The sequence below is a fragment of the Siphateles boraxobius genome, unplaced genomic scaffold, assembly GCF_051911475.1.
Source record: "Siphateles boraxobius isolate OS27281-9 unplaced genomic scaffold, OSU_SipBor_1 138, whole genome shotgun sequence".
Taxonomy (NCBI): Eukaryota; Metazoa; Chordata; class Actinopteri; order Cypriniformes; family Leuciscidae; genus Siphateles; species Siphateles boraxobius.
Window position 1 is genome coordinate 165,166 of NW_027508742.1, and position 14,242 is coordinate 179,407.

Genomic DNA, 14,242 nt, shown 5'->3' on the forward strand with positions numbered 1-14,242 from the left:
ATCTTTGCTGATGTGGTCTTGATGAGAGAGAGAACCAGTGGGAGTCCGAGGATCTTTGGTGAATGGAAAGACAAGGCCGCAGCCTGGCACAAGCTTGGGGTCCTTAGAAAACTTCTATTTCAGCATCATCTTCACATCAGGATTTCAGCAAGGACTAAGAGAAATAGAGAGCTAAGAGAGGGAGTGAAAAAGCCAAGAGCGTCCAGAGAGACGAGATAGTCCAGAGAGAGAGGAGAGAGAGACATACTAAAAATCAAGCTTAAATCATCAAGTTAATAAATAGCTCAGTTATTATGACAGAGAATAATACCTCACTAGTTTTGAACAGTTATCATTTAAAGATTTTTGATTATGTGTTGGCAAAAAACTTAATAAAGACAGATTGATCACTGATCTTGATCAGTGATTTAAAAGCGTGATGATGTCACACTCTCTGGGGGTGTGTGAGCCAATAAGAAGTTGTCCCTTTGGAGGGAGATTTTATGACTCTGTGTTCAGACAGCACATTTGAATCTGTAATTTCATTGGGTGTTTAAGAAAAGAATCTTAAAGATACTTATAATACCCATGCGTCACAAAGTTAGCAAAATGTAATGTACATTAACAAATGGGGAACGAAGATTAGATTTTATAGAGACCAAATATGTCACACATACTTGTATGCAAAGTCTGAAACATTAACCCATTAGAGTTTACAAGAAAAAAAAACATAAAAGGAAAATCATGAGATGGGAAAAAATTCGATACATGTTTATATATTCTCAAGTTGTTATATATATATATAGAATATATAGGATTAACTGGGTTTATTCCTCCTTCTCAGGAGAATTAAGTGAGTGTCACATCTCTCAGGAATTCCCTTTTTGAGGTCATAAAAATCCTTATCTATGTAACAGGACACTGTGAGTGTCCCAGTTCTGCCAGTGGTGTTAGCTTCGGGGGAAGTTAGACAGATCCTTGCTGGGAGAGTGAGTTTGCCGGACTATTCATTAGATAAAATTAATAATTTGTGTGTGTGTGTCTAGACGCTACAAATGCAATACAACGATGATTGAGAGAAACTGTAACAGTCACTGCCTGTCACTTGTTTATTTGTTTTCATTTTCAGTGCTATGTCCATCCCATCCATTAGGGGGCACCAGTAGCACTTCAACCTTATAGATAAAAGAGGAAGTAGGAGAGTAAGAGTAAGATTCAGTTTGGTAACCACATGGTATCTGCTGTCCTCAATGGTAATCCTGGTTTGAGAAACGTTAAGCTTGCTGCTCAACCGTGAGTTTAGAGTTCGTATTTCATCTTGTGTATGCTTTGGTAAAAGAACTTGTAAAGATGTTAATGAGTTGTTTTCTGTTATAGAGGATTTTTGTATTACCCGTGACTTACATAGCCCTTGAGTGCTGGATTGGAGTTTACTTGGGTGCATTAGGGCAACTGCTCAAGGACTTTATTCAAAGAATCCCAGGCTTCAACCGGAACGACAAATACTTCATTTCATCCGTTCCAGATAAGACTGTTAATTCTAAAGACTGCACACTGCATCTACATTTATCCATCTGTCCTTCTGGTTGCAGATACCATGTGGTTACCAAACTGAATCTTACTCTTACTCTTACTCTCCTACTCTATAACTATCTTGGCTATTTTAAACCAAGCTTGCTTCAGTAGAAGGAGGGGGAAATCAGCCTTGCATCAGATACTGTGTTCAGGGTATGCATGAATCAACAAAAGACAACTAAATGAAAATCTTCTCTCTTCAACTATATTGAATTTTACACAAAACACTTTATCATACACCTAAACAAACAAAATATCACAGAAGAAAAGTCCTGGTGGGAATGGATGAATGTGAAATGCCCCATAAAAGATGTTGATGGATAAATGTAGATGAAGTGTGCAGTCTTTAGAATTAACAGTCTTATCTGGAACGGATGAAATGAAGTATTTGTCGTTCCGGTTGAAGGACATTTGTACAATTACACTAAAAGACTTTTACTTTGTAACACTTCCCGTATACTGAGAATTTTACATCAAGAGAAATAGATATTTTTAAGGAAGTAAATAAAGGAGGCAAAATAGTTACACACACACAATTCGTTCAAGCACCAAAGTGTATATAACAGATTTACAAAGCTTACAAAGACAAAATAAACCCAGCGTGTGTGTTCATATGAGTGTGGACGTGAGGGAACTAGTTTTTCAGTCTAGCATGTTGATGTAGAGTTTGAATCAGTCTCACTCAAAAGAGGACGAGTCTTCACCCCGACGACATCACCCGGCTCAAACTGCGTATCTTTCCTCCGAGAATTGTAGTACGTTGCTTGTCTGTTCTTTTGGACCTCGACTCTCCTCTTGATTTCCTCTGCCATGATCTTCTGTCGTTCCACAAGATCGTAAGCGGTTTGGTTAGGTGAGGGGGATGAATGAATCAGTCTTTCTACTGGTCCCTGGAGCTGTCTGCCAATCATCAACTCGGCAGGTGGTTTGCCCGTTGTCTCCTGATAAGCAGAGTTAAAAGCAAAATGGAACTCAACAAGCCATTGATCCCATAACTGATGGTACTGTCCCATTTATGAAGCTATCATGGTCTTTAAAGTTTGGTTTATGCGCTCAGTAAGATTGGTTTGTGGATGATAACTGGTGGTTAACTTTTGGATACTTCCCCATGTCTTACAGAGATCAGACATCAAACTGGATGTAAATTGGGCACCCCGGTCGGACACAAGGTATTTTGGCATCCCCCAGCGGCTAAATATTTCATCCCTCAAAATCCTAACTATCTTTGGAGCTTTACTATCTTGAATGGGAAATAATCCTACCTATTTTGAGTAATAATCCACAATGACAAGCAGGTAAGTGTTTTGTGTTTTGCTACTTGGGAAAGCTCCCATAAAGTCCACATCCAGCATTTGTCCAGGCTCTGTTACTTCAGTGATTTGAAGAAGACCACTGGGTTTAGTATTGCCATGTTTGTATTGTTGACAGTTATTACATCCTTTCACATACTGCCATACATATTTACGCACCGTTAGCCACCATGACACTTCCAACAGCCTCAGTAACGTTTCCAGTTGACCCATGTGTCCGCCAAGAGGGTTATCGTGGAAGTAATGGAGAAATCCAGGAATTAATGTTTGAGCTACTACAACCTGGCACTTGTTCCCATTATTCTTCACCGGCACTTTACGGTATAGAACCCCTGGGAGGACTTCGAATGTAATTTGTGGGTCTTTTACGTTTCTCGTTTTTGTTTCAGACTGCAGACGAGTAACGGTTTCATCTTGTTGTTGGGCTTGAGCTGTTTCATCCATGGTGTGTGGTATGTCAGAAGGATGTTTTGGTGTTGTTATTGCTAAACACAGTGTTTCCTCTCCACTCACCGGTTCAAGCGATCTGGACAATGGATCAGGGCCTAGGTTAAGACATCTTTTCCTATGATGAACCTGAAACTCAAACTGCTGCAAGCGTAGGGTCCAACAGGTCAGGCATGAGCTGGTCTTGGGACAGTTAAAGGCCCAAGCTAGTGCAGCATGGTCTGTATAGATGTCAAACCTCCTACCTTCCATGTAGTGTCTCCACTTTTCCACTGCCCAGATAACTGCCAAGCATTCCCTTTCAGAAGTGTAGTAGTATATCTCTGCTCCTCGCAGAGATCATGACGCATATATATAGAGATGCGAGACCGGTGCGTCTCACAGGTGTCATTTATTATCACTCACACCACCAGCCTCGCGCCGTTCTCTCACGTCCCTCGGCCTCGTCCTGCTCGCCACACACTCTCAGAAAGATGTTGTAGTTTTAGATAACAACAGCTGTCACTCGGCCAGCGCCACACATGTACTAATATGTTCACTTCAGGTTATATCTGTAAGCTGCTAATATGTAGTAAAGGTGTTTAACAAAGCAGTTTGTGGAGGATCTTTTCTGTTCCATCGTAACTAACGTGATCTCATGAAAATGCGTATCTATAGCACGAATTGTAATTATCGTGCAATTTATATGCAAAAAAATAGTTTTTGCGTGTATTTGATACACACTGTAAACCCCCTTGAGTACGTAAGTATTACACGCCATGAAGTGCGTATCATGTGCACGCGAAAACGGCGTATCATATGGACGTAAAAACTCTTTTTTGCGTATAAATTGCACGATAAATAAAATTTGTGTTATATCGTGACTGACCCTGAGCACAGAGAGACGTCCATGTAGAGATGATTTACTGAGGAGAACATGACCTGAACCAACTCAACACTGAATAAGTGAATGTTTAGTACTACCAGCCCTCAAAGTTTTAAGTCTCTACACGACTTACGGTTTCGTCCGCCTGATCAGTTTTATGGGAGAATGCTGATCCTTGTAAATCTCAACAATTAGGTTTCAGCGCTACACGCTTTTTAAAAAGTAAAAAGTGTAACAATACTCCCTGTAATTATTTTTTGGTCATCTAAATATGTAAACTACATGATTTTATGGTTAACTAATACATTTTAGTTGTGGCTCTTAAAATGTTGGATATTTTTAAAAGTAATATTCTCCAATACAGATGATTAAACAGTGTAATTTACTCATATAGGGCATGTGTCCACCAAAAAAAAAATTCAATATGATAACAATTTCAAGAAATTCATGTTTCATTAAATACTTGATGTTTAGGTTTTTACAATTTACTTACAGTACAAGAAAGCATTTCATTAGTTGATGAGGAAGTGAGTCTGGACCAGCTCACCGGACTAAAGCTCACTCACCTTGAGTTACTGTAGTTTACCGCAGTTTCCCGTCACAAACTGTATATTATAAGTAGAAATATCAAACACTTTGATGCAAGGATTCTCTGACTTAAACAATCGTTTTAAGCCCTGGTGTAAAATGACGCACAGTAAAACTATGAAATACTTCTGCATCTGAGCTAAAGTTGCTAAACCTGAGTTGGTGAGAACAATCAAGCTTAAATCATCGAGTTCATAAATAGCTCAGTTATTATGACAGAGACTGATACCTCACTAGTTTTGAACAGTTATCATTTAAAGATTTTTGATTATGTGTTGGCAAAAAACTTAATAAAGACAGATTGGAGGGTAGACAGTTATTAGGGTGGGCTATTTAATCTCATGAATATTAAGTTAGGCACAAAGATCATAAAATCTTGAATCTGTATATCAATAGTAGAGTATTTACAATTAAAATTATAACATAACATTTATTAAAATGTTAATAAAAACATTACATTTAAAAAAATGTACAGAAATCATTTAAGTAGCACATCTAGTTCTCATTACACAGAGATTTCAGGGAGTTAATTCTGTACATCCCAGAGCCATTTACATTTATAAAAGATATAAGGAAAATATGTACCGCTTCGAGTCAAAGCGCGTCAATCAAAATTTACAATATCGATGAGAAAATTAAGCGGAACTATATCCTTCTGGTCACGAAAAGAGTGAAGAAAGAATTGCGGGACCAGCGATCAGACTTGTGTTCTCTCCTCTCCAAGTGTGACGTCAGCAGAGAACAGTAAAGTTATCTCTCTGTGTAACCCAGTGCATCTTTCGGTCTGTCTGTGTCTTGTTTGCTAATGCAAGTGTTCTGTGACTGTACCTGACAAAAAAGAGAGAGTGAAATACAACTATTAATTACGTTTGATAAACGACAGGGCAACGGTGTTTGTTTATAAACCGCAGCTCGGGAAAGATAACCGCGTCGCGCGTACATGCGTTCATATGCGCGTGCACGAAATGAAACGCGCACTTTCCAGCAACACATCTGTGAGGACCAGTACAGTACGGGTGTGATGACACTCCTCATTATAGACACACATACTTTTAAAACATACTTTTAAAACTTTTAAAACAAGTCAAGGTTTAGTTAAAACTCTGCAATAAAGCAAGATGGAAAGCGATGTATTGACATTGACTATTGATTTATAGGCTATATTGCACTTAAAATGTTGATTGGCTGGACATACTGGTCAATATGGATGCACATTCCTCAGTAAATAATAACCATCAAGTATAAAGGTTTTATCATTTAAAACACAGTGACATGCTATGGCAAGCCATTTTCGCTTTTATTCATTTACAGGATGCATTTTTGATATCAATAATTCAATTTGTACTATTTGAAATGTGAATTCTTGATATCAGGAATTACATTATCATCAGTACTAGTTAAAGGAGGGAGGGTTGTAGTGGGAGCACTGGGGAGTCAGGTGTGACTGTGTGGCAATGGCTCATGGGTCAGGATCGGCCCCATAACAGGATTTAGCTCAGGGCCCCGGAGAGGCCAGGATCGGCTCTGAGTTAGATAAATGGCAAAATGAAGTTGTGCTGCCAAGAGAACGTAAGAAACCTCAAATGTAATCTGACTATTGTTGTGTATTCACATGAAATAAATTTGAGCACACCGAATAGCGAACAGGTCTCTTTACTTTTTCATTCTCTCCACTTACAACCACTTCTTCTCCACCATCCTACTTCCATATCTAGCACAATATCTCCATCTAGTGGACATTTATCAATTAGCAACGTAATAAGAGAACACAACATCTCCCCCTGACTTAATTTGTTTCCATCTACAGTTACAATGAACATTGCTAAACAATATATTCAGTCGTATTGTTTTCTTAACAGATTTCTTTACTTATACTAGAAAACACAGAACAATGTCTAACAATGTCTCTTGACAAAACACATTTAGCATGAATAGTTACATGAACATCCTTTCAGTTCAAACCACAACTTTCCTGAACTAAACTTCTGGGGTTTTCTTTTCCTTCTTTTGCCTACTATGGCAGTTTAAGTTATATAATCTTCCAACCATACTGGCTTCCATCTACAACGTCCCTCCAACTGGTTGTTCCCACTTCCAGGTGATGCAGTAGGAGTTGACTGTTCAGAGTGTTCAGGAACCGGGGTAAATTCTGTGGGCAGTGGTGCCAAATGAGATACGTCCCAAGTTCGTCCATCACTCAGTTCAAAACTATGTGTCCCCTTCTTCTAACAATCTGCATAGTTGCTGAATTTAGATTTCCCTTTTCTCACATGCACGGGTTTTCTCACCCGTACAAAGTCGCCTTCCTTGAGCCCCGGAGTCTTTGCTTTGCGCTTTATATCCAGGTATGTTTTCATTTTCCTCTGATTTCGCATCACTTTTGTTTTCAGCTTTTTTATAGCAGGATTCACATTGCACTTTGGAAGAATTTTCAATTTTGTTCTCATTTTCCTTCCAAACATCAGCTCAAAAGGAGAAATTCCTGTCGTGGCATGAGGTGTGTCTCGGTAAGTTTGCAGAAAATCCACAATGAACGATATCCAAGGGGCTCTCTCCCTTTCTGCAGTCCGAATAGCCTCCTTCAGTACCTGATTCCAGCGCTCCACAGCTCCATTTACTTCCGGTGATATATAGAAGTACGGATGTGCTTTACATCTCTTTCTTGTAGGAATAGTTTGAACTGAGGTCTATTGTCAGTAATAACCTCCACAGGATTCCCTTTTCGGCTGAACACTGACCTCAGAAAACAATTAATGGTAGATGCAGTCACATGAGGAGCAAAAGCTACCTCTGGCCATTTTGAATGGTAGTCAATCAATGTGATAGCGTATCTACAACTAACAGGACCAATGCCGAAAGCACCCACCACATCGATGCCCAGTTTCTGCCACAGACTTTCTGGATAGGCAACTGGGGTAAGTGGTGCATATGTGGCTCTAGCAGTTTTATCATTGAGTTGGCAGGTGACGCAGGTTGCAATTGTGGACTGTACCTGTGAATCCATCTTAGGCCACCAGTATAGGTTCCTAAGCCGTTGCTTAGTTCTCACAATGCCTTGATGGCCATCATGAGCGAGGGTGACCAAACGTGAACATAAACTAAGTGGCACAATCAGTCTGTGTGGTCCTCTTAGCACATACAAGTCCAAAATAGACAGTTCATCTCGTATTAGAAAGTACCTGGACATGTCAGGATGCAGGGCTTTGGATGTAGCGGGCCAGCCATACTCGATGTGTTGACGAAGTTTGGCAAGCTCAGGACATGAGGAGCTTTCAGCAGCAAACTCGGCCACAGGAACAGCTGACAGGAGTGTAGTAAGTAAGAATAGTAGACATCAGTTTTTGAAACGCCGCTGCGGCTGATGCTAATCCGTAGCAAACTCCCTTGAAACGAAACAACACCAGGACAATGTAAGTATGTAGGAGGAAGATGAACTACCATCCTTGTCGCCAATTTGTTGTGTAATCACATGACATAAATGAGAGCACACCAAATAGCGAACAGGTCTCTTTACTTTTCATTCTCTCCACTTACAACCACTTCTTCTCCACCATCCTACTTCCATATCTAGCACAATATCTCCATCTAGTGGACATTTATCAATTAGCAACGTAATAAGAGAACACAACAACAATATACTTCTGCCTGCAGTAAACAACAGAGTGTAATGTAACTATACAAAATGAGAGATATTAAGGAAGAAAGAAGGAATAAAGACTTATGCATCACCTTCAGATCTTCATTGCTTCTGCTGCCAGTTCAGTAAATAAAACCAAAAAAACATGGTTAATGTATAGTTAAAATGCAATGTAAGTCACTTTGGATGAAAGTACAAATGTAGATTTAAAGGGCACATATCATGAAAATCTAACTTTGTCTGTGTGTAAGTGCTGTAATCGGGTTCCTGGTGCTTCTACCAACACAGAAAACGTGAAAAGTGAAACGCAGTAACTTTGTTCTGGTCAGCCTTTCTCTGTAAGCATGTTATAAAATAAGCAGATTTTTCGCTGTCCTTCTGATGTATGAAGAAGATCTTATTATAATATTACCGGCTCTTAGTCTGCACGTTTATAATATTACCGGCTTTTAATCTGCACGTTTATAATATTACCGGCCCTTAATCTGTACTTTTATAATATTACCGGCCCTTAATCTGCACGTTTATAATATTACCGGCTCTTAATCTGCACGTTTATAATATTACCGGCCCTTAATCTGCACGTTTATAATATTACCGGCCCTTAATCTGCACGTTTATAATATTACCGGCCCTTAATCTGCACGTTTATAATATTACCGGCTCTTAATCTGCACGTTTATAATATTGCCGGCTCTTAATCTGCACGTTTATAATATTACCAGCCCTTAATCTGCACGTTTATAATATTACCGGCCCTTAATCTGCACGTTTATAATATTACCGGCTCTTAATCTGCACGTTTATAATATTACCGGCCCTTAATCTGCACGTTTATAATATTACCGGCCCTTAATCTGCACGTTTATAATATTACCGGCTCTTAATCTGCACGTTTATAATATTACCGGCTCTTAATCTGCACGTTTATAATATTACCGGCCCTTAATCTGCACGTTTATAATATTACCGGCTCTTAATCTGCACGTTTATAATATTACCGGCCCTTAATCTGCACGTTTATAATATTACCGGCTCTTAATCTGCACGTTTATAATATTACCGGCTCTTAATCTGCACATTTATAATATTACCGGCTCTTAATCTGCACGGTTATAATATTACCGGCCCTTAATCTGCACGTTTATAATATTACCGGCTCTTAATCTGCACGTTTATAATATTACCGGCCCTTAATCTGCACGTTTATAATATTACCGGCTCTTAATCTGCACGTTTATAATATTACCGGCTCTTAATCTGCACGTTTATAATATTACCGGCCCTTAATCTGCACGTTTATAATATTACCGGCCCTTAATCTGCACGTTTATAATATTACCGGCTCTTAATCTGCACGTTTATAATATTACCGGCTCTTAATCTGCACGTTTATAATATTACCGGCTCTTAATCTGCACGTTTATAATATTACCGTCCCTTAATCTGCACGTTTATAATATTACCGGCTCTTAATCTGCACGTTTATAATATTACCGGCTCTTAATCTGCACGTTTATAATATTACCGGCCCTTAATCTGCACGTTTATAATATTACCGGCCCTTAATCTGCACGTTTATAATATTACCGGCCCTTAATCTGCACGTTTATAATATTACCGGCTCTTAATCTGCACGTTTATAATATTACCGGCTCTTAATCTGCACGTTTATAATATTACCGGCCCTTAATCTGCACGTTTATAATATTACCGGCCCTTAATCTGCACGTTTATAATATCACCGGCCCTTAATCTGCACGTTTACACACACCAGCCGACATTCGGTTTCTCGAGCGACAACAGTGAGCAGTTCTAACGCACCGGCAGAAGATCCAGCAAAGCCTGAAACTGTTCTGTCGTTGAGCACAGACGAGCACTGAACACTATTGACCAGAACATGTCACCGCTGTCTTATAAACACCTCAGGAACTGTGGACACTTGTGTAGAAGTTCAACATGATGATGAGATGATCACTGTAACTCCACAACAACTACATAAATGTCTCCACTAACATTCAGAAACTCTTCCTGAGTCTCTCCGTAAGGCTGCACTCGCTACTGGTTATTCTGGGATTCTGGATGAGTGAGATTGGCCTATATATATATATATATATTTAATCTGAACATGAACAACAAACACAAATAGTGCAGCAAGTAGTGTAAACTATTGTGAAAATTGTCTTGTGCAACAAAAACACAAACAGTGCAAATGATTTTCACAAACTATAAGTAGAATTTACAAATACGAAACGGAACTCTTATCTACACCAGTTATCTCCGTCGGACACAACTCACTGGGACATTGTGTAGTGACTCGTTTGAGAACACAAACTCCAGTGCCTCATCAGATGTGTCATATTGGCTTTTGAATTGTGTAATGCTTCGTCAGAGAGCGCTGTCATGCAAATCTGTTATTTTGTGTTTGTTTTCATGCACGCAACTACTTTCACTTTGCGTCATTTCAATTTTCCAAAGAAATATGCTAATTGGTCGTGCAAAACATCAAAAGCTATGTTTATTGGTTGAGTAGATGATAGTTTCAACCAATCTGGGCAAGGGGGCGGGATTAAGCATCAATAGTCGTTCCTGATAGGCTCAGAACCCCAAACCACATGGGTTTCTTTGACGAATCAATGCTGATCAAAACTTGATGATGCAATCACGTTCACTACGGAGCCTCGGAGTGTCCAAAAAACACGAAATCCCGGAAAAGCTGTGAATCTCCTCTTTACGGGACTTTTTAAAGCATGGATTAGCAGTTCAAGAGTTATTATGCATTTAAGAACAATAATATTTATTAGTCACTTTCTCATCTTGCTAAAAAATGCTTTAAAATAACACTTTATTTCAACTTTACTCTCGCAGTTCAGCCCCTTTGCAAAGCACGATGGGAATAAAAGTCCTGTTTGGTTGGATTCGCCAAAGAGGAAATGTTTCAAGTCACATTTCAACTAGAAACCTGATTCAATGCTGTTAAATCCACATAAACTGCTGAAATAAAGTGAAGAGCCTCAAAAAATCATTAGTTTGAGTGTAGATAGATGATTATATGAAGGAGATGTGCATGTGTTTAAGTCACGCCTCTTCATTCGGGTTTTCCCCTTTTACATCTTAGATGAGTGGATATCAGCGATCTCCTAATGTCTCCCGCATGGATGATCAAAAGCTTTGCTCTAATGTGGGCATGTGAGTGCGGTTTGTTCCTTCTTATGTTCTTAGAAAAACTTTAAACTTGCTCTCGTTTGTCATTCAATTGAAGTGAAAGTAAACTTCCGTGAAGCTATTGTTTAAAACTTCCTGGTTATCGCTGGGATTCCTGGATGGCATTGTTTCCTTTTACCACTTAAAAGATCTTCCAGAAGAAGCCAAACCCGCTCTCAGCGAGTCGAACAGACTGTAATGAGTGTTTGTGTGTGCGATGGTGTTATCTGTTATCTATACATGTAAGCGTATAGCAGAGATCGTGCGCTCGCAACACCAGCTCAAGGGTTTGCTTCCCAGGCAATGCTTCAACTGATCAGATGTACGGCTTGAATGTAATGCATTTAGGATGAAAGCATCTGTCAAAAGCATGAATGTAAATGTTCACTTTAAAACCGTAGTCTTTGTACAACACCTAACACAGACTTGAGTGTCACACAGGCAGTGTGCGTCATAAATCACACTTCATGTAATGCAGGCCGTCACTGAGGGTGTAAAACTACAGAGATACAATAGCAGTGTGAAGAGGATTGACACACGTGTGATCACGTGACTCTACAGACGCTGTATCACAGAGTGCAGGAAGAATATAGTGTGAAATCCCACGTACAGTAAACATTCTCTGCATGAGGCACGAGGTCTGTCTTTGATGTGGTTTAAGATCAGGTTTTCAGGGTTGTGATGTGGTTCCTGTAGGCTTGCTGACTCTGCCGTCAGGACGGGTCGCTCTCAGCTGCTGTAGAAGAGATTTCAGCAACGGATCGACAGCCTGTCAGCTGAGCAACGCTCCTGATCCGACCTGCGACACACACTGGAGCGCTGAAGTGAGTCTGAGCCTCATCCTGACACATCAGACCTCAACAATGACATGAGATTACATTATTAGGGCATAAAAAGTCAGATTTATCAGATAAAATGTCAATTATAAGATGCAAATTTAAAGTTGTGAGATGCAAAGTAAAATTTATGAGATGCAAAGTCAAAATTATGAGATAAAATGTCAAAATTATAAGATAAAAAGTCATAATTATGAGATAAAATGTTAAAGATGAGATTAAAAATGTCATTATGAGATTAAAAAAAGATCAATTATGAGGTACAAAGTCAAAATTATGACATAAAATCTCAAAATTATAAGATAAAAAGTCAAACTTATGAGATAAATGTCAAAATTATGATGAAAAATGTGTCAATTATGAGATACAATCAAATTTGATTAGATAAAATGTCAAAATTTTGATAAAATGTCAATTATGAGATACAAAGTCAAATTTATTAAATAAAGAAAAATATGACACACTCAATTATGAGATAAAGTTGAAAGTTTGACAAAAAGGGGAAATTATGAGAATCATAATTATAAGTCAAAATAATGACATGTCATCATTTTCACAATTTTATGTTATAATATTGACTTTTAAATCTCTAATTTTGAGTTTTTATTTCATAATTATGAAATTTTATCTAATTTCGACTTTTGATAAATTATGATTTACCAAAGCATGTTTTTTAAAATGTAATGTTCATCATGTTTTGAGTTTTGATGTTTTATTGATTGTTTTGAATGATGTGAAGCTGTTCTCAAGACTGAATATGAAGGCTTTATGATATGAAGTCTCTCTTCCATATACAGTTCTAGACCAATCACAAACATGAACAAGGCTTACCTCATTACATATTGCTATACATGAGCTATGCACGGTCACAGACGGCACTTGCAATTATCCTCATAAGTTATCCTCATATTATCCTCATAAATATGCAGATGAAAACATTAACCCAGGGGATGAAGTCTTGTTTCAGTCAGCCGGAGATTTAATGAGAGAAATCAGTGTAATGTTTATCATGAAGATCACATGACTGACTGTGTGTGTGTGTGTGTGTGTGTGCGTGCGTGTGCGTGTGCTTTCGCGTGCGCGTGCGCGTGCGCGTGCGTGTGTGCGTGTGCGCGTGCGCGTGCGTGTGCGTGTGCGTGTGCGTGTGCGTGTGTGCGTGTGCGTGTGCGTGTGTGTGTGTGTGTGTGTAGCATATAATGGTGGTGGATGATTCTGGAGAGACAGATCTGACCCGAGTTGATCACGCTGATCCACAAACACTCCTTCTGAGAGGAAGACACACCAATGTGATTTTCCAGATGGATTGTCTGAAGGTCAGGAATTCTGTACAGTCCATCATATCAATTATGTGTGAGCTGAAATATTATAAATCAAGTGTTTCTCGTTCTTCTCTCGGCAGGAGTCTGTGATGCTCAACTGTAATGGTGAGGGAAAACTCATTTACTCATTTACACTAGTTTCTGAAAGAGTCTCTTCTGCTCATCAAAGCTGCGTTTATTTGATCAGAAATACAGTAAAACAGTGAAATATTATTATAATGTAAATAATCTGTTCCCTATGTGAATATACAGTTAAGTGTAATTTATTCCTGTGATCAAAGCTGAATTTTCTGCATCATTACTCCAGTCTTCAGTGTCACATGATCCTTCAGAAATCACTATAATATGATGATTTGATGCTCAAGAAACATTTATGATTATTATCAGTGTTGAAAACCGTTCATATTTTTGTGTAAACAAGATTATTTTTCATGATTCTTTGATGAATAGAAAGTTCAAAAGAACAGCATTTATTTGAAATA

At 38.7% G+C, this 14,242-nt stretch overlaps 1 protein-coding gene across 1 annotated transcript; it reads left to right on the forward strand.

Moving 5' to 3' along the window:
• Positions 1 to 11,357: 11,357 nt before the first annotated feature.
• On the forward strand, positions 11,358 to 13,980 carry LOC143738109 (uncharacterized). Its single transcript, XM_077230027.1, has 4 exons — positions 11,358 to 11,590; positions 12,302 to 12,429; positions 13,632 to 13,754; positions 13,841 to 13,980. The coding sequence occupies exons 1-4, from the start codon at positions 11,545 to 11,547 to the stop codon at positions 13,964 to 13,966; spliced, it is 423 nt and encodes a 140-aa protein (XP_077086142.1). The 5' UTR covers positions 11,358 to 11,544; the 3' UTR covers positions 13,967 to 13,980.
• Positions 13,981 to 14,242: the final 262 nt, after the last annotated feature.

Bases quoted from the DNA above. Each gene is read 5' to 3' on its own strand.
- LOC143738109 (XM_077230027.1), top strand. From the start codon at position 11,545: ATGTCTCCCGCATGGATGATCAAAAGCTTTGCTCTAATGTGGGCAT. The intron at 11,591-12,301 runs GTGAGTGCGGTT...TGGTTCCTGTAG, and splicing joins CTTTGCTCTAATGTGGGCAT to GCTTGCTGACTCTGCCGTCA. The intron at 12,430-13,631 runs GTGAGTCTGAGC...GTGTGTGTGTAG, and splicing joins ACACACACTGGAGCGCTGAA to CATATAATGGTGGTGGATGA.